General features: G+C 41.3%; 1 protein-coding gene across 6 annotated transcripts in view; it reads right to left on the bottom strand.

Moving 5' to 3' along the window:
- Positions 1 to 3,746: 3,746 nt before the first annotated feature.
- The window catches only part of SLC37A1 (solute carrier family 37 member 1), a 35,212-nt gene continuing 18,068 nt past the window's right edge, over positions 3,747 to 20,890 (bottom strand). For all 6 annotated transcript variants that reach the window (XM_058045734.1, XM_058045737.1, XM_058045735.1 and 3 more), the window contains 11 exons: positions 19,227 to 19,310; positions 15,331 to 15,441; positions 13,294 to 13,384; positions 12,313 to 12,375; positions 11,379 to 11,464; positions 10,706 to 10,754; positions 9,396 to 9,469; positions 8,499 to 8,577; positions 6,981 to 7,078; positions 5,088 to 5,140; positions 3,747 to 4,467 (listed from right to left, as the gene is read on the bottom strand). In XM_058045734.1, the coding sequence (XP_057901717.1) occupies positions 4,452 to 4,467; positions 5,088 to 5,140; positions 6,981 to 7,078; positions 8,499 to 8,577; positions 9,396 to 9,469; positions 10,706 to 10,754; positions 11,379 to 11,464; positions 12,313 to 12,375; positions 13,294 to 13,384; positions 15,331 to 15,441; positions 19,227 to 19,310 (804 nt within the window). In that variant the 3' untranslated portion in view covers positions 3,747 to 4,451. The remainder of the gene's footprint in view (positions 4,468 to 5,087; positions 5,141 to 6,980; positions 7,079 to 8,498; positions 8,578 to 9,395; positions 9,470 to 10,705; positions 10,755 to 11,378; positions 11,465 to 12,312; positions 12,376 to 13,293; positions 13,385 to 15,330; positions 15,442 to 19,226; positions 19,311 to 20,890) is intronic.

The following is a 20,890-nucleotide window of genomic DNA, read 5'->3' on the forward strand; positions in this document are numbered from 1 at the left end:
GGAAACAACTAACACTTTATAACAACCCAGTTTATGAAACTCTGGGGCAGTGAGACATAACCCAGCATTTAAGGACACTGGATGTGAGGCTGAATTCTACCAGCAGCTAAATCCTCCCTTCCCTCTCCCAGCCATAAGAGTGACAGTCACATTTTTAACTCAGCCTGGCAGCAATGTAGTTCAAGGTCCCCAGAGTCCCAGAGCAGCAGACACAACCCCCAGGAAGGTCTGCAGTCCCTGCAGGCTGTGACAGCAGGGCAGGAGTGTCCCCAACATCAGGACAGCAGGGTAGGACATGTCCCCACCATCCCCTTGTAGCCATGATATTTTATGAAAAATATTTTCCTTAGGATTTTTCCTCCTGAGAAGCTGGGAGGCCTCAGGAACAAAATGTAAACAATGATTATCTGCTGCTGTGGAATGCAACAGGTGCATCTGTGATTGGTGTCATGTGGTTGTTTCTAATTAATGGCCAATCACAGTCAGCTGGCTCGGACTCTGTCCCAGACACAAACCTTTGTTATCATTCCTTCTTTTTCTATTCTTTGCTAGCCTTCTGATGAAATCCTTTCTTTTATTCTCTTAGTATGGTTTTAATATAATATGTATCATAAAATAATAAATCAGCCTTCTGAAACATGGAGTCAGATCCTCATCTCTTCCCTCATCCTGAGACCCCTGCAAACACCATCACATCCCCTGGCTGGCTCAGCAGAGAGCAAAACAAAACCCAGCCAGCTTTGCTCCAAGGTGAAAAGGGCACAGGTCAGCAATCAGAGCATCCTGTCAGAGCTTGGGACAAACCATGACATAATCTAATCTAACATTTACATCATACACAGGCCATAAATTTAGTTCAGAGCAGAGATTGCCACCATTACCCATCCTAGGCCTCGTCATTTGATGGAATTGTGATCAATCTTCCCCAAATTAATTCTGTATGAAATCCATCAGCCTCCAACAGCTCTAAACACCCTCTGGTTTAATTTACGCCCTCTTACACCTAATCCTGAGCAGCACAAAGCACGCCAGGCATCAGCTGCTGCAGCAACCAAAGAACTGAGCCCAAACACGAGTTCAGCCAGAGTGTGAGGCAGCACAGCCTTGGCACAGCACACGTGGAGGATTCCCATCCCATTCTAAGGAGCTGTGCCAGAAGCACATGCAATGATCTCCTCAAAGGAATGGCAGAATCCCTTCTGGAATTTCCCTTACTAGCAAAACACACAGGATTAAGGCTTGGTGCATGGAGCGGGTTTGTAGAACTTACAGGCAAAAGGAGTCACAAAGCAATTTATAGACACAACACTGCTGTCCCTGCTGCTTATTTACCTTCTTCCCACCCTACAAACCCTTTTACTCACAGAGACAAACCCCCTAAGCCTGTCCAGCACCAGCCAGGGCTCCAATGAAGATTTTCACAAGGGAGGCTCCTGCTGCCCATCAGGCAGAAGAGAAATTGGGATTTGAGTCTCCCTCCTTTTATAAGGCACCCCAGCTGTTATTTGCCTATTCCTAGGAGGCACCTGATCAGAATTTTGATCAGAAATTCTGTAACCAGAAGTTGGTTTCCTTTCCAATCAGTTTTTCCCCAGTGCATCTGTGGTTTGGACATTGTATATCAGGCAGAGGCACCAAAAAAATCTCAAACATTTTAACAGAATCAAAACAATAAATGTTGGAGATGATCAGTGCTAGAGAGAAAGGATGAAGCTTTTCCATGTCAATTCCATATACACTGAAGAGCAAGCAAAGCAGACAACAAAAAAAGTCACCTTAAAAGTCACCACAGGAGCCACACTCAGCCCAAATTTGACTCAGGCTAATGTCCCAGAGGGGATGTCTGTCCTTCCAGCCAATAATGGAGCATTTCTTCATGGAGATGGTAAATAATAAAGTACTCAACACTTCTCAGTTTAGAACAGAATCTATTTTTATTCAACACAGGATGGTGAATGGATTAAAGTCACAATAATCAGCATTAAAAAAACCCCAACAAATCAACTCTGCAGTTGCATTTAAATTTAGCTGTACCTACTGGTCACTCACATTTTGACATACAGAATTTTGTCAGTCTTGCCCATTTCCAGATATAAACACCTGATACTAACAATACACACAGTTTATTCACTATTTGGGGGACTTTTACGTTTTTTTTTAATAGAAAACCAAGTGTTTTTGTCCAACAAATTTGTAGTTTGGAGGAACTGAAATGTAATCTGTCATCATCCCATACCCGAATCACTGCAGTGCAAAACCTATTCAAATAAATAAATAAATAAGAGCAGCAGCCCCAACAAATAAAACCCAAAACACATTTGAATATCTTCAGAAATACAACCAAAAGCTTTTTAACAACAGACTTCAGCCCACAGGGAACAGCTTCTCAAAATCTGAGTGCAGCAGAGCTTGAACTGTTTCAATAAACTAGGATGAAGCTCTACACATTTTTTTGGGGAAGGGGACTGGAATTCCCAGCTAAAGTTGTTCTCCCTCCATCTCTCCCTCCCCACACAGGCACTGAACTGTGCCAGGACAGCTGCTTTGGGGTTGCAGTGTTATTTTTGCCCCATCAGAGGCTGTTTCAGCAGTGGCCCAGGTTCAGCCTGGTTGAGTGAGGAGCAGTTGGACATTCCAGGAGCAGTTTCCCATTCCAGGAGGACGGAAACCCTTCCAAGTAACATTAGAAGGGCTCAACACTTAACCACAAGCACAGCACAGATTTTTGAGCTCAGTTGTTGAGAATCTCCCCTGGTTTACTCAAGATGTAAGTGAAGTCAAACTTCCATCCTTTAAGTGCAGGGCCAGGACCCTCCCAGAGCTCCCTGCAAGGACCTGGCACCTTCCCCAGATCCCTGTGGGGTCATCCCTGCACCTCTGCTCAGCCAAACAGATAAAAATGAGCCCATCCTGACACTGCCCAGGTCAAGCATGAAGCTTGAACCGGCAATTCAAAGACTGAGCAGGTACAAAACAGCCCTGGAAATGAAGTGTTAGCAGCAGCTGATGGGACATTCCTGAATATTTTGCAGGGCTTTTAAAGTGTTTTGCCAATCAAGTGTAAAGACTCTTGCACTGTCTCACAAAACTTAAGAGCACAGAGCAAGACAAAGGCCTAGAGCTTTAATAAATACAGTTAAGGATAACACACAGTTTGAATTACCTAATCTCTGTGATCTAAGTATAAACACCCCATACAAAAAAAAAAAGATTTCTTTTCACTTTGTACATCTTAAAAAAAAGCAAAATATAATCACAGAAACATTCTGTTTGCCAAGCAGACAGCTGTACAAAGAAATGATATGTTCTGAAGACATTACACCATCTATTTTCTGGGTAGCACTAGGTACTCAAATGTTCTCTTACAAACTACCACCCACACAGGTAATTTTTCTTCTCTGGTATTTTGGCTCCAAATCTGAAACCCAGAGCCACTTGAGAGAGATTTCTGGATATGAAGGCCCAGATCTGATGATGATTTCCACATGCACACCCAGCACTGGAACCCAACAGGGACCCTGTGCCAGGGGGCACCAGAGCAGCTCCCCCTGCTCAGCCCTGAGCTGCTCACACAGCTCTCAGCTCTCTGTGACCCCAGAGAAACCCCTCTCAGTCAGCCCAGCCTGGCAGGGAAGGTAAAATGCACAATTTTATAATGCCCTGAAAAATCATTAGAGTCCCCACTGGAAATTCTGACTCATAAACTGCTTTTTGTTGCTTAGGACTCTTTTTTATCTTTTTTTTTTTTTTTTTTTTTTTTTTGCATAATCCTAATGGAGGACTAACATTCATCCAGAGGATCTGTGAAAACTGCTAACTGCAGTACACAGCAAGGGTAAATTCTATTTCATAACCCACCAAAAGGCTGGATGCTGTCCTTGGGAAATAGAACTGGAGCTAAACACTCATAACACAGCCAGGTGATTACTGTGTGAGCAGCTTCAAACCCTAACAGCAGCACACCTTAATAACCAGCTGATGGTGCCCTCTATAAAGTGATGCTCTCAGTGTACACAGATGACATCAGAGACACATTGCTCACTGACCCTGGGACAGTCACTCACACACTGTTAAAATTTCAACTTCCTCCTGCTCCAGCTTTGCCTCGATTGTTGGCAATTACACAGTTCACAGTTTCAATTAAAAACATCCTATCAAAAGAAATAAAAAAGGCACTTGGTATTTCTCTTTGGCTCAGTTGAGGCGTGCTGCTGAAGCCTTCCCCAAGTCCCCATCTCCCCTCTGATGAGCAGTGGCCATCCTGAGGTACTTGTTCATGTGCAAAAATCAGAGCTCCAGGGGTTTGCCATGTCTCACACTGCTCCCAGGAATCCTGCAAGGCTCTTCACCACACAGAGACCCTTCAAACACAGAATCAGGTGTCCCACGGGGTGGGGTTCTCAGGGAGCAGCTCCATCCTCTGGCACACTCCTCATCCCAGCTCTGCGAGCTCAGTGCTCTTTGAACCTGGGGGAGAAAAGCAACCAGGCAGGAAAAGCTGAGCTGTGAGGCAGAACAGGCACCAAAAGGCAGCATCCAGCCCCTGCTGTGCATTTTTCTATTCTCTCTGTTTTACCTCTCCAAAATTCTACAATCAAGGGGCTCAATTCAGATTTTGTGTCTGGATTCAGTGAATTCTTTTTTTCTTAGTTTGAAATCCAGAGTCATGCTTTTCTTTAAGGAGAACTTTTAGAAAAAGTTACATTCTAAACTATTAAACACAGGGCAGGCAACTCCCCACCTGCACAATGAAACCCACGGAGGATTAAATATTTGAGAAAAAAACAAACCCACAAACAAGAGACTGTGACAGTCTTACAAATATTTTTGAAATATGTTATAAATGAAAATGTCCATGGTTTGAAACATCAAACTGAGTTCTGAAGCAGAATTAAACCAGACAGAAATGGATCTACACAAACCTTAATGTGTCCAGTCCAGTCTACATTTAGGTATTATGGGACAAAGGTTGGAATTGATCTTGGAGGTCTTTTCCACCCTTAATGATCATTTATGGCTACATATGGAAGGCTTAGAAATGTGTTTTCAAGGTGTTATTAAAGAGCAGCAGCCATAAAAACACTTACAGGGTGTGATCTGCATGACACTGAAGTTCCTTCTGGATAAGACGGAGTAAGAGCTGCAAAAACAATCACAAAATCTCCTTTAGTATCATCCAGATAAACAAGAAGCAGAATTATTCATTGTTATTTGGAGAGTTTCTCATTTGAAACATTACTCTGTAAATGCTGAACTGGGTTTAAAAATAATAAAGATTTACACATGCTCAGTAATGTTTGGCAAAGGAGCTGTCACAATAAGCAGGCAAGAGGAAAATAATTTCCTTTTTGCATCTGAGACATCAATTTCTTCATAAAAGCCACAGTGGCTTTCTGGTTACTTTACCAGCAAATGTGTACAGAAACCAGCAGAGGGACCCCGAGGCTTCAAGAAAACGTGTCAGAAAGAAATTTTAGCTATTTGCAAAAACAACTGTGTGTGAAAAGCTTTAATCCCACAATTAGTCAAGGTGGGTACAGACAGTCACGTTTGCTTGTCTGTGCAGCATCAGGGATTTCAATGCACTTTAAAAGGATTATTCAGATAATAGCAGGAAAATTATTTTACAAATACAATTTGATGGTTCTCAGGTACATTACAGACAGAATTGGAGCTTTCAGGGTTCTTCAGTATTTCAGGTTATGTCATCCTCAGAATTTCACTATTGTAAATTCAGTTTGCTCACTGTTTTAAGGATGAATGTTTTAAGAAGTTAAACATTTTCAGAGGCACAGAAGTGGTCAAGAATGACAGAACTGAATGGCACATAAGAGGATAAAGCCCCCTTCAGGTACCCTTAGAAAAATTACATTTGAACACAGGTATCCATGTGCTGCACTGCAAAAACCAGGAAAAGCAGAACAGTTATGCAAAAAAGGATTTACTGCAACTGCAGATTCAAACCTCTCAAAACCAGAGCTTTGCAAAGGCATTTTAATTTGATTCCTCAAAGAAATGTGGCACTTTTTTCCATTTTAATCAATAATTGTAAGAGAAAAAAAAAGTGAACTTTATCTAGGAAAAATATGACAACCTCCCATGCCTCATTCTGCAGCATGAAATACCACATATTGAAACAAGCTGCTGACTACAAGTGGCAACAGACTTCAGGTATTAAATTACCTGATTTATTTATTTAATTTATACTTCTAAACATGAAAAATATATATTATATATATTATGTATATTTAATATATACTCCTAAACATGAAAAAATTAGTTTCAAAATTGGGGTTTAATTTGAATTTAGAAGAAAAAAGCCTCAGCTGTAACTCAAAGGATGCTGATTTTCTAGTGTCAGGAAGGGAATGGTCTGACACTCTCAGCTCCTCTGCAGGAGCCCAGAGCTCAGTGCTTTGGACCAAGCCAGCACCTGTGTGCTCTTCTCTTCTTTCCCCAAACATCTGCTCCTGGTTCCTGTCAAAAGCCAGGAGTGCCACTTCTTCATCTAATTTAGTGCAGCTGTCTCAGGGCCCATCTGGAAAATGTGATGTATTAACTTTCAATAGCTTCATTTTCAGGGTGATTTTGGTGATACAGCAATGTAGGAAATGGTTTTTATGGCTTTGAGAAATTGGCTTTAAAGACAACAGAAGTGATTCTTCTGTAAGTGGAATCTGAGGCAATTTCTAGGTCTAAATGTGAAGGTTTACTTGCAATTATGCCTGTTCTAAGCTGCTCAGCCAGCAATTAACAGCTGGGTATTTGCTCAGGAACTGAAGTTCATCAGAACTGATCTGCACTTTTGATTAAAATTAGATGAGAATTTCAAAACAAGCAAATTTGCTGTCAGACTGAAAATTTTTTATACCACTGGAAGTCCAATACAACACAGGATACTGAATTGGCAAAAGGACAATGTGCATTTTGGGACAGTTTAACACAGAGGAAATACACATCATCTACATTTTTATACTTACTAGCAAGGCACATGCATCTGCCATCATGAGCATGTAGAACACGTTGTTCCAACCAGAAGGGGAAATAAGGCCAGCCAGGAGAGGCCCCAAAGCTGCACCTAGAATACAATATTGGCATTATATTTTGGTATTTTATATTACATACTGTCAGGACTGTGCAATGTAAGATTCACTGTACTGAAATGTAGTTATTCTGAATTAGAGTATCCATTTTTCCACTTAGTTAACTCGGTATTAAACCTGATGGATTAAAAAGTCCCAGTAAGTGCAAAACATTACTGGTACAGATGGGAAGCTGGAAGACTTAGACGTGTAATAAACACCTGCCTTTGGTTCAACAAAATGCTCACCCTTTATTACCCTGAATTTTACTCTGCTTTCCCTTCCACAAGGAGGGCATAAATAAAATATCCCTGACCCCAGGACAGCCCAGAGCCATCTCCTTTTGCTGTCTGTGCCCAGTATCAGTTGATGCTTTGAGAGGTTACCTAGAGCAGAGGCTGGACAGAGTTAAAGGAATAAAGTAGGGATTTATTAAAAAGGCCTTCAAAGGATGCACCTTGGGCAGTACAAGAGCCTGGCTGAGGCTACACCCAAGATGGTCACAACTTTTCACACTTTTATAAGTTTTGGTCCATTTCCATGTTGGGGTTAATTGTCCAATTACAGCTTCAGGTTATGCAGTCCCATCCTCCCAGACTGCTCTCCTCTATTTGCTATTGTTATACTTTTTGGGCCTTTTGGGCCTTTTTGTTGTTTGCACTTTTAGGCCCAAAGCTGCAATGGTGTCCTTGGTTCTCAGGCTGGAAATGGATTGTTTTGTCTAATGCAACTGCAAAGAGAACTTGCTAACACTTTATATGAAGTTCAGAGTTCTATACTAATGCAGTACAGAATCTGGAAAATATGAAAGCTAAAACTTAAGGCATCACAGTGATCCCCCTCTGTGGCAGTGTTTGAGGGTCCCCAGAATGAGGGAAGAGATAAGAATCTTGACTCCATGTTTCAGAAGGCTGATTTATTATTTTATAATATTATATTATATTAAAAGAAAATTATATACTAAAACTACACTAAAGAAAGAGAAAGGAGACATCAGAAGGCTAGCAAGGAATGATAATAAAATCTTGTGACTGACCAGAGAGTCCGACACAGCTGGACCATGGTTGGTCATCAAGTAAAAACACTTCACATGGAACCAATCAAAGATGCACCTGCTGGTAAGCAGCCTCCAAACCACATTCCAAGCAAGCAGATAATCATTGTTTACATTTTGTTTCTGAGGCCTCTCAACTTCTCAGGAGAAAATTCCTGGCCAAGGCATTTTTCAGAAAATATGTCAGTGCCACCCCCCTTCCTCCCACCCTCAGCTGTGGGACCACTGGATGTTTCAGGTGAAGCTTGTGCTATTCCCCATTTCCAAAATGGAGTCCTGGCCAAATATGACCTGAAGAGCCCAGTTTTTTGGAAATGCTTTGTTGTAACCTGTCAGAGCAGGGGCAGGGGGCCCTGGCTTACCCACAGATCCGGTCCCGTCGATGATGGCCGTCACCGTGGACAAGGCCCGCGCGTTCCCCTTCAGGCTCTTGTGGGTACCCTGGGGGGACAGAGATGGCTGAGACCCACCCTGAGCTGAGCCCTGATAACAGCACCCATCTCCCACCCCTCACATGGGCTCTGTGCTGGGGACATGCCTCAAGGCCAAGAATGAAGTGAGTGGGCACTGCCTGGGGTCACCTCGGTCTTGCCAAGGACAAGGGCTCCAGAGGATGCGTGGAGATTTCTGCCCTGTTCCTTGTCCTGCATTTAAAACACTTCTGCATTTAAGACAATAAGAGGACTTTTGCCTCTCTCTTGGTGCCCTAAAGAACCAACATATTACAAAACAAACTTCCAAAGTCTCCCTGCTGAGCAATGTTGGTGTTTTCACAAGGCATTTGTGACTTGGCTGACCTGATCCTGCTGGAAGTGCTGGCAGCTTAAGTATCTGGACTTTTTATTTTCACACACATTTACTTGTGTTAAGGTCTGTGCCAGATAGAACTTTCTGATGGGAATTACATCAGCAGCTCATGTCTCACACAGCTACAGCTCCCCCAATCATTTAAAAATGCAAAATATAAAAGGGGCCAAGGCCCTGCACAGAGGCCTGGCTTTGCATGCAACCTTCAGACTCAATCTGGGTTGTCACCCACAGTCTTGTGAGTGGTCAAGAATAATTTAGAAGTCTCTCAAAAGCATGGCACTCACACTAAAACACAAATTCTAAACCAAATCTCAGTGGCTGAGTTCAGCACTGCCTTTTTCCAGCTCCATATTCCTTTGCTTTGGGCCAATGCAGCCCCTTCCCTGGTGACCCTGCAGAAGTCAAAGGGCTCTCTGGAGGCCAAATGTCACAGGGAAAGCCAAACTCACCAAGTCAGCAGAGACAGCAGTGGTGATCAGGGCATAAGGGCCATTCACCAGGGCACCACTGATAAGCAGCATCACTGTTCCAATTAAAAAAAAAAAAAAAAGAAAGAAAATGTGAGTTGTGCTGTATTTGCAGGGTGCCCTGATGAAAGCAGGAACGATGAATCTGACTCCATGTTCTCAGAAGGCTAATTTATTATTTTATACTACATTATATTGTAGAATACTATACTAAACTATACTAAAGAACACAGAAAGGATACTTATGAATGCTAACAAGATAATAATGAAAACTCGTGACTCTCTCCAGAGTCCCAACACAGCTTGGCCCCAATTGGCCAATGAGTGAAAACAGCTCATGCCAGAAACCAATGAAACAATCACCTGTGGGTTAACAATCTCCAAACACATTCCACATGAGCACAACAGAAGAGAAGCAAATGACATAAGAATTGTTTTCCTTTTTCTCTGAGGCTTCTCAGCCTCCCAGGAGAAAAATCCTGGGCAAATGGATTTTTCAGAGAATGTGAATGCCACAGAGTTGTGTGAGAAACTGTTCACCATAACAACAGGAGACATCACACCCCATGGCTCCCAAGTGGTTTAATCCTTCCCTGGCTCCCCTGACCCAATACAGAACTGGGAAAGGAAGAAAACCAACATCCATTCCTCCCCTTTTCAGTGCTCACTCCATAATGTGAATTCTCAAATGTACCAGAAGATGGGGCTGAGACAAAAGCACTTCCCAGGGTCTTTACTGATCCTGGGAGGTCACAGAAAAGGGAATATTTGACCCAACTGGCCACGAGGGCAGGGAGTGCTCACAAGATACACCCACAAGTCCCTCCTTCTCTCCTTGCAGAGCAGCAGAGGACCCTGGAAGTGAAGGAGCCCTTCAGGCAGGTGAGACAGCACTGCCTCACTCCTGTTCCCATTTCTGGTTTGAGGCAACACACACAAAGCCACAGGTGAATTCTGCCTACTCAAATGAAGTGAATGCTGCTGTCAAAAGTACTACAGGCAATATTTAAACATCTCTGACATCTGGCACAGGGGATATAAAAAAGCCTGTGCTGACACAACAAGCTCCAGAAGAGTAATGATATTAATTAGATCTGTTCTCTTGTCACCTCTTACTCATTTTCTGTCTTCCTACTTCAACCTGTAAAAAGCCTACAAGACCAAATTTAAGAATTTGATTCCATACTTCCTCCTCTAAGGAAAAGATAAAAGAGAAAACAAAGGAAAAAGCATCAAAGGTCATAAATGCAAAGTTCATGGAAAGGTAGGTAGAATAATTTAAAAATACTCACCTATAGTAGCCTCAAGGCCCATTTTACTGACTGCAGAGAACATGTATAGCTGGAAACAGAATAAACAAGCACTCAGAATACCAACACACGGACTTATCCTGGGTTCCCCATTTTCCCCATGTTAACTACAAGATATCTTAATTGGTATTACATGAAAGTTCCAGGTTCTACTAAACTCTTTCAGGCCTGTTTGATTTGCCACAGAAGGGAGATAAGGGGTAGGATCCCATTCCTCTATGTCCTTTCAGAAGGAAGGGCTGTGTTATGGGACCACACAATTTTAAACTCTCCAACTGCAGCTTCAACACAGCACAGAATACAACTCATTAAACATCAAATAAAAATGTCTCTCTCGTGTCCATCTTCTGGTTTTCCAACAATTACAGCTCAGAAATTTTAGCCTTTGAGCAGATAAAATTCCAGCTAACAACTGAACATCAAATTTTACAAGAGAGTGAAACTTTCCATATATTCTGTAACAACAACAACAACAAAAAAAGACTTGTTTAGTAGACAAGCTTGTTAGCTTGTTTAGCCCCAGTATCTATACTTGCTCAACTTTTCATGCCAGTTTTTAATCTGGCCTGGACTCTTTATGTCCAGGCTGGGAGATGCTGCCTGCAGAACTGTCCAGGAATGGTGTCACAGCTGTGGGACAGGGGCAGGCTCTTACAGTGGGTGCTGCAAGCAGCAACATCATTCCACAGGTTGACGCTCTCTTCTCCAGCCTATCTGAAATGAGACCTGCCAAGATCCCACCTGAAAGAACACACAGGTGTGAGGAAAACATCCAGGGTGTGTTTTGCACAAAAGATATCAGTTTAATTTAATGAAAAAGAACCAAAGGGCTTTTACTCCACAGTTACGCAATTCACACAGCAACATCCATTTTTACATTCACACAGCAACCATTTTTAACCTAAACAGAACAGAAGCAGAACTTGTTATTTATTTATTCCAAACTCATTATTTATTCCAAATATCCAAGGCCAAAAGCCTTTTTACCAGGTGCCACATGGCCCTGCTGCTGGAGTTCTGGTATCCACTCACTGGTTTCACATTCAAAAGAAAACTTGGTTCTCTGCAGCCAGGGAAACAAACTAAACTGTCTGCATTGGCATGAAAATTTATTCACTGGTCACCTTGAAAATTATACAGGAATAGTCTAGTCATTATTATTATTATGATCTCCCAATTTTATCATGTATAGTTATGTAAGGAATCAAGGAAAAAACAAACCAAAACACCTGTGGCCATTAACCTTCGTGCCTTGAAAATCCACACCCCTGAACAAACAGGGACAGGTCTCTTAAGTTAGACTGACAAAAGGAATTATTTTGATGGGTGGTGACCAAGACTCATGGGCCAGAGCTGATGGAGATAAAAGATAATTTGTCTATTCTGATTTGTACTGGACAGCAGCACTGGCTGTGGAGGTATTTTACTAGATTTACTAGATTTTCACTTTTCAACTCTCAGCTCAGTACCTTTACTGCTACTCTTCTTCAGTAGAAATAATGAATATGATCTATAAAACATGTAAGCTGTGTACACCAGAGCCTTTCCTGAACTGGTGTGATCAGGAGTGAAATAAAATTAAAACTTACCAAAGATCCCACCCACATCAAACAGTGTAGAAAGGTCCCCAGCTCTTTTGGCATCAAGATGCTCTGGTGAGAGAAGCAAAACATTTGTCTCATTTCTGGAATATAAACATTAAAATCTCAGCAGTGTTGTAATGCCAGGGCAAAGCCATCTTACAGGAGAATTCTTCATTCAGATAATACACAATAAGGTGACATTGTGTAAAAGAAATAAGAACAAAAGTAGGTACTCAGCAATACAGACTTCTGAATGCAATTACTCTCACTGGAAGAGACATTTTACCACTTTTATAATCACAGAATTACAGAATGGTCTGAGTTGGAAGGATTGTTCAAAAGTCATCCAGTCCAACCCCTCTGCCATGAGCAGGGACATCTTCAACGAGAGCAGAGCTCAGAGCTCCACCCAGCCAGAGCTGGAATGTTCCAGGGATGGATGTTCCAGATCCACAGGTTCTATGGGCAGCCTGTTGTAGCATTTCACCACCCTCACTGTAAAAGATTTCTTCTTTATATCTAGTCTAAATCTACCCCCTTTTAGTCTAAAATCATTACTCCTTCTCCTATCACAACAGACCTTGCCAAAAAGTTGGTCCATCTTGAACTCTTAAAGTATAAAAAAAAAAATCAAAACAGCAGTACTGAACAGATAAAGCAACTCATTTACATGATTTTGTGTAAGTTTTATTAGGACACTTCAATCTTAAATATTGTTAGAAAGTAAAACTTTTTGATTTGTTTGCAAGAACCTGAGAGACAGCATTTATGCTGAATTACTGAATTACAGACACTTCTGCTTGTTTTGAAAATGCCCTCTCATAGCACTGAATTCATAAACCTGCTTGGTGACTTACAGCTCCCCTGCTACTGCAGCACAAAAAGCCTCTTTCAGAAGCAGTAATGTTTATTTTATTATTTATTCCAAGCTCTTATTTGCAGAGACTCTGCAGCCATAACTCAGCACCCCTTTCCTGTAATACTCACCCACATTTGTGATGTAGAGGGGAAGCCAGAAGAGGAAAGTGTAGCTCACCAGTTTTGCAAACAGGAGACAAAGGGAGAACTCCACAACCCCCTGAGAGCACAATGAAAACAGGGAGTTAGTATCTGAGAGCTATTTGCTTTCACAGACCATTATGAAAATGGTTTCTAGGAAGCATTTAGGCTTTTCTTTTTCTCTCATGAATTCCCAAGAAGCATTTTTCCCCTGAGAGCACAAAGCTTGCACTCTGAGCAGACTGTGGTATTTTACTTACATGCTTCCTTTCAATTGTACTGAACTGCCTGAAGAGAGAACACTAAAGTGGTACTGAATAACCTGAGCAGAGAACACAGAAATGAAAGGGAAGGATTTTATACAGTTTGGGAACACCTGCATCACTTATTTCCCTTAAGTAAAGTTGTTACACAGCATTATAGCAGGTATGGAGTGTGTTCCAGAGAAACTGGCACATTTTTGTGCTCTTTATCTCCTTCCTTCAGATGAGTTCAAGATTCCTCCCTTATTGTTCATCTCTGTAAAAAGCCAGTAAACCAGTGTGACACAGTTCAGATCAGAATGTGGTAAGAGCACATCACAGACTGAGCAATGACCTGTTAAAGCTTTAACTTGCTCCATCCTCAGTCCTGCCGAGCACATAAAAGTGCATTTATTGCCCAGAGCTGCAGCTAAACTGCCAGATTACCCCATCTCCATTCCCTTCACCATCTGATAACTTCTTGTTTGAAAGCAGATTTCCTAAATCCCTGGCATGGAGGGCTGCAGTTACCCTGAGGAACAGCACACACGCTCCACATGCAGCTGTGACCCTTCCCAACAACAGGCAGGACAAATCCCACAGGGTTTCAGAGATCCCAGGTGGCAGCAGCAGCAATTTGTCACCCACTATTCCACTCTGCTACAGGAAAAACAGTAGAGAACCAGGCTGACCATGAGAAGATGCAGGAATACAATGGTTGGGTACAGGATTATTTTTTTTTACTCTACATGTGGTCCAAATCAATCTGCAAATAATCCTAATTCTGCATTCAGGCTTCAGGTTGAGAGGAAAAACAAAAATGACAGGTTCTGACTCTGAGGAAACTTCCTTTCCTTTACCAGCAGTCCAAATGACTGGGCTGCCTGAAACTTCTCAGACAAGAGGATTTAAGACTTAAGCTTTTAAAAACAATGCTGAGGAATGTAAAAAGGGGAGCCACAGAAGGAAGTTCTGACACACAGAAGGGCTTATGGACTCAGTTTGCTACTCCACCCTTAACAAGTGCATGTCATTAGGTTCAGTCAACTTTCACAACAGACTTTAGGACAGAATAAACAATTTCAGTCAGAAGGGCCCTACAGCAACCCCCCTGTCCCACTGCTGGACCCCTTCAGGGCTGGCACAAGTTGAAGCACACTGATAAAGTCATTATCCAAATGCCTCTTGAACATTATCAGAGAGAGATGAGCAGCTCTCCCTCCACCTCCCCTCCTGAGGGACAGTGAGGTTCCCTCTCAGCCTCCTTTCCTCCAAATTAATAATGCCAAAAGCCCCTGCATTTCAAGACTGTGATATGAAGTTAATACCCACTACTGTCCTGCCACTGACACATTTTCTGAAAAACTCCTTTGCCAAGATCTTTTCTTCTGAGAAGCTGGCAAGCTTCAGCTTCTCCATGTTTTGCTACTTTGGAATGTGATTTGGAGAATTGTTTACCCAGCATGTGAAATTGTTTTTAATTAATGACCAATCACAGCCAGCTGTGTTGAGGCTGTGAGCAGTCACAGGTTTTTATTATTCAATCTTTTCTAGCTTTCTGATGTCTCCTTTCTTTAGTATAGTTTTAGTATATAATTTTCTTTTAATATAATATATATCATAAAATAATAAATCAGCTTTCTGAAACATGTAGTCAAGATTTTCATTTCTTCCCTCATCCTGGGGACCCTCAAACACCACCACAGTGTCCCACCCAGAACTTCATGGAAATGTGAATTATGGGCAAAACTTCACTGTGAAGAGGAGCAGCACAGGCACTCACAGGTATCCTCAGGGCCCCAAGGAAGCTGATGGCTGATGTCCCATGCCTTCCTTCCCCAGTGGCCACGCTGCTGTTCTCATTCTCACTGAGCAAATGCTGCATCTCTGCATCCTGCAACATCCCCCAGCAACAGGTAAGAGAGAGAAGAGAACAAAAAACAAAAGTATGTATCAAGAAATCAAACAGCTCCAAAATAATTTTTAAAAACAAGTACCTAATTTGTCACAGAAAGTTACAGCTTTTAAAAATGCCTTGGTGTGGATAGCCAGAGTGTACAGAGAGAGCAGAGACTATATTCAGAATATCAGGTGGTATCTGTGTGCATACAGTCCATAACAGAACCAAGTTTCTGTTCTATTGAAGAACAATTTCAAGCTGCAAAACCCCAACACATGAAGAACACATTCCATGGAATAAAACAGTTTCCAACCTTCCCTCACCCCACCAAATAAACGTGGTCTAATTAAAGCTGACAAGCCACTGAGTCCTACAACACTGTGTACAAGATATTTCTGCAAGGATACATTTCTGTATAAAATCATGCATTATCTTCTTTCTGTACAAATACTAAGCCAGTTTTTCAGGCTCTGTAACATCACCTGACTGATCTAAGTACAGGCCATCTTTCCACATGAATTATGGACAGAGAGTGCTTTATGTTAAGCAATCACTTATTTTTTTTTTCAAATCTGTTCCATTTGAGCATCGCAATCCTCAAAATATAAAAGCCTGGGGTTCATCAGCATTGCCCAAGTTGTGAATTCTGAGTTCTTTTCTAGTACTAGGAAGGATTTTATTCCAAGAATTCCACTGGCTGCTAAGAATACTTGTGGAGCAAGTTACCACTGCACAAGAACAAGCCATCCCAGTGTAGCCAGGAGAGTTTATGTTATTTTTAATCCTCTACCAGACTGAAGTGAACTCTCAGAATAGAACTGAAAATTTACATCTTACAGCTGTACACAAGAAAAAAACCCAAAAATCAGGTATAAATAGACCTCAGTACTTCTTTTCCAACTTGGAAAAGGGATGGGATGCAGCTATCCTCCCTTTCACCTGCTTGCTGAGAGGATTTACCAAGCTGAGCACTTTTCCTATTTATGTATTCCACACACTGTCTTCCTTCTCCTAATTCTTCAGCATCTGAACAAAGCCTCAGTGAAGAATTAAGCCTCAAATATATATTTGACTGCAAGCTAGAAAGGATATAACAGCAGGCTGTTCCATTTCCAGTGCTTATTGCAAAGATGAAAACTTGGATTAATATTTGCTAAGCTGGTGGGGGAAGAAAAAAAACCATAAGTGCTGGAAAAATTCACTTCTGCTATTTTACATTCAGTGATTCTAAATAAATTCAGTTTTTAAATAACATCATTTAGGAGAGGGCACCAGGGAACCATCTGGACACCTGAGCCCAGACACTCAGCACAGTTTTAGAAGCTGCCATGCAGCATCCAAATTTTAGATTTGATTGTTAGATGGGATGCAGGACTTACAGAAGTCCAGTGTCTGGGCTCAGGTGATAAAGTATTAACCAGAAGACAGAAAAAACACCTAGAGACCTTTGATATGGCCCTGCAGACCTGTGTCATGGCCCAGAAGTCACTCCATCATCATAAAAATATTTCTCTTCTGAATTACTGGACCAACTTCAAAACTTGTACTATTTTAACAGCACCAATTCAAACCATAAGCTATTAAATTTTTTTAAAATATGAGAGACAGAAGAGAAAAAGAAGGGAAAAAAAAAGGGTTTAAGCAGTGAAGCTCCCCAGTGGATTTTAGATGGTGTCTGAGCATCTCCTGCACAATCAGCAGAGCAAACCCAGCCAGGAAGGACTGTCTGAGGCAATGCTGCTCATTTCTCAGACAAGCAGCTCTCAATCTGCTTTAGAAGAGTGAGTAAATATTGAAGCAGAGGTGACCAAAGTCCAAATAACTTATTTAAACTCATGCTGGAAACTTTTGTCAGTGATTTGGGGGTTTTTATGCTGCACAGAGCTAAAGGATAAATAAACCCAGCAGTTTGTGCTTGGCAGAGACAACTTGTGCAGCCTTGCCAGCTTGTCTAGAGCATGATTAGGCATATGGCACACTCTTGATCCCTGGGGAAGGATTCATTATCCCCCAATTTTGTGTCATTTTTAAGGGGCCAAGCTGACACAAGCAGCAATGAAGGCACAGAGTTATTCAGGTCACGCAGCCAAAACCACATTCTGCTTTCAGCCACTGCAGATCCTGAGTGTTTGCTTCCTTTTTACAGTAATTGCAGAGGTCAATGAAAACCCAGTAAAAGCTGCCATTCCAGTGTGCTTGGAGACCAAGGCATAAATGCAAAACATCTGCTGTTTGTAGAGGCTCAAAAGCTGCCTGTGAAAATCAGCTCCAAATAACCCCTGTGAAAAGGGGAAGATGTTCAGCTTGGCTCTGACAGAACAACTTGTTCTTCTGTCACTGGCAGAAAATCAGGAAGCCCCAAAGAGCAACAAAGAAGGGGATTTAATGATTTTATTATTTTTAAACCTTGTTGAGACTCTGTATTACAAACATACCCCAGCTGGCAGGGAGGAGAGAGAAGGGGGGGATATTCCCAGGATTGTTCCCCCAGTTCATTGTCTGTGTTGTCCCTCTGTCCTGCTCCCAAGGGACACCAGTCAGTAGGACAGGGGTGCATTTTCCTCACCCTTGGCTAGGCAGACCCTTCACAGGGTAGCAGAGTTAAAAAGGAAATCTCTGTCTGCTGATTTGCTGATTTCTGTGGTTTTTTAGCTCTGTCATCATGATTTAGAATCACAGATTGGATGGAGTTGGAAAGGAATTGAAAATCATCCAATTCCAACCCCTTTCCACAATCCCAGGTTGCTCCAAGCCCCATCCAGCCTGGCTTTGGACACTTCCAGGGATGGGACAGCCGCAGCTTCTCTTGTTCCAGTGCCTCACCACCCTTTCTTCCATACATTTAAAAGAATTTCTTCTGTAAACTCCAACCTGTCTAAATACACCTGCTGATATTCTTACATCTCCCCTTACCTTCCAGCTGGTTGTGAAATAATACAAATGGTTTCTGGGCTGGAGACTGTTGTTGGACAGCTCAAAATTAAAATAATAAACTCAGTACCGAGGGGGTTTAAGCTGTATTGAAGTGTTTCCTTAGCAAAAATTTCAAAACTTTTTTCCCAACACCGATTATTCCACCCTGTGAACGCTCATTATCATTCTATGGGCAAAGGATAAAGAGAACAGGAAGTTTCTATTTTCCTGGAAAAGTGTGAAAGAAGTTTAAAAAAAGTTATCCTCTCAGGATACAATGTGCCAAGTGTGCTGAATACAGACACAAAATTTCAAATGGAAATTTTCAGTTCATGTCCATCACAAGATAAAATGCTATTTTGCCCACAAAATGGGCAAGTCCAGAATTCATTTTCTAGTGAGAAATAGCAGCCCTTATGGTTATGAGTTTTAAGCAAGATTTTTGAGAATAATTGTGTATATTTAGAACTCTCCATTTCCACATATAATCTTGTTAAGTACAGACAGCTTTTGAAAGGAAAAGAGAGAGAAGTGAGACTGCAAGGACGGGACAAATATACATAATTTAAATATTTCAAGTGGGCTGCCTTTAAAGCATTTTGCAGTGCATTATTTTTGATGGAATTGTGTCAAGATCACAAAATAAAAAAGACCAATGGAGCAAGCAGTGCCATCTCACACAGCTCAGTTTGCATTATTTATGGCAGCTAATGCTTAGCTCCCTCCTCTGAAGTTACATTTGTGTGTGAAGATGGAGGCAGATTTCAGCATCATAAAAAGAGGAATAATCTTTACAAACAGTAAATGCTTCATGTGAGCTTTAAGAGGTCTTCTATGCTATTTTACAGCAATATTTTCTATTTTACCTGAGGTTTGCCATTTTCCTTAGCATTTAACATTGGCATCTGGATCCTGCACCGAGAGGCACCATTCAGGAAGGTTTTAGAACTCTGAAAAAAGAAAAGAAAAACAAAACAAAGAATTTTTTTTTTCATTTTTTCTGCTTTTTTTTTTCCTTTTCCTTTTTTTTAGGATTACATTATTGTAAATCATCTCTCTGGACCAAGTTTTTGTGCATTGTAACAGAAACATAACCCCAACTGGAGCATCTTTAATTTGGTGACTGTGTGTTTTGAGATTTTCAAGTGCTTACACAGACCTATGGCAAGGGACATAAAATGCACTCACAAACTGATCTGAAGGCTTATTTCTTATTTCACACTGGTTTTATACAGAAGGAGTTAAATTCAGAGCACAGTCATGCCCCTCTCAACATCTTTAGCTGCTTTTTCCTCTACTGAACTTACTGACATTGCAAACTCAGTTTTTGCTTTATGCAGATGATTCCAGCAGCAACTACAGAAGTTGATTTGTTTCATAAAAACCTTTTTTTTTTCACTTTCCTAATCCCTTTAAGAGAAAAGTTCATCCCTTTAGCTTATATTCTGTCAGACTGAATTCTTTTAGCCCATAAATTCTTGTGTTCTGGTGGATGGGAGTACTGAGGAGGAGTCTGAGCACCTCCAGCAAGTTCCAGAAGAAAAAATGAGACAAAAATCTACATTTTAGGCAGCAGATGGACTTGCTTTTTATCCTCACTTATTAACAAGTGCATTCCTGTGTCAGTTCACACCAAAATTCACTGGGAAACACCACTGGAATTCACTGCATTCACTGGAAAACACCATTCTGAGATCTTTAGTCTAAAAAGATTTACCAGGGACATTCAGATTTGTCTGCTGAATTAAATATACAGCTCTAAAATAGGTCTGCAGTCAGGTATGGACAATCTATTGCTAAGTCCAAAAGAAGCACTGTGAATTCCTCAGGGATGAGATGCTCAAGTGTCTAATCACACTCTGGATGACACATTGAAAAAATATCAAGAAAGGACAATAAAAAGCCCTACAAACTCTGTCCCAAATAACCCCCTCCTCAAGCTCACAAATAAAAAAGGAATGCAAATCCTCACTGAACAATCCAGCTCAAAATCAATCACTGATTTTTGTGAATTATTGAGTATATTTAGAACTCTCCATCTCCTGGTAATTCTTCCCCCCTGCCAAAAAAATCAAGAGTTTGTATTTCAGTGTTTTATACAAAAATTGCCCTTCATCATTCAAATCCTTCTACGAAGAAAAAATACTTTTGAGGATAAGCTGAGGTAATTCTGCAGCTCAGCTCAGAGCTGAGGCACAAGCAGTTTTGGACATGCATTCCTCAAAATAAACCAACAATACTCGAGCCCCCAGGGTCTGATAAAACAGATTTTTAAGTTTTATCTTACAGAAAATCTGGCTCTTGTCAAAAATGTGATTTACAAGAACACACAGGGAAGAAAATCCATCACCTAGAGATAAGTCATCTACATTTTTAATCAGCAGCTCAGCAGAGGAAAAATGAATGACTTTTTCATTTGATTGTCAAAAAATAAGATTTACTACAGTAAGGAGAAAATGTCTGGGGAAAAGGACTACACTGAGAGGCTGCATATTTAATACTTGGGCTTCTTCCTCCTTTCCAGGAGATA

The sequence above is a fragment of the Melospiza georgiana genome, chromosome 2 (genome assembly GCF_028018845.1).
Source record: "Melospiza georgiana isolate bMelGeo1 chromosome 2, bMelGeo1.pri, whole genome shotgun sequence".
NCBI classification, from domain to species: Eukaryota; Metazoa; Chordata; class Aves; order Passeriformes; family Passerellidae; genus Melospiza; species Melospiza georgiana.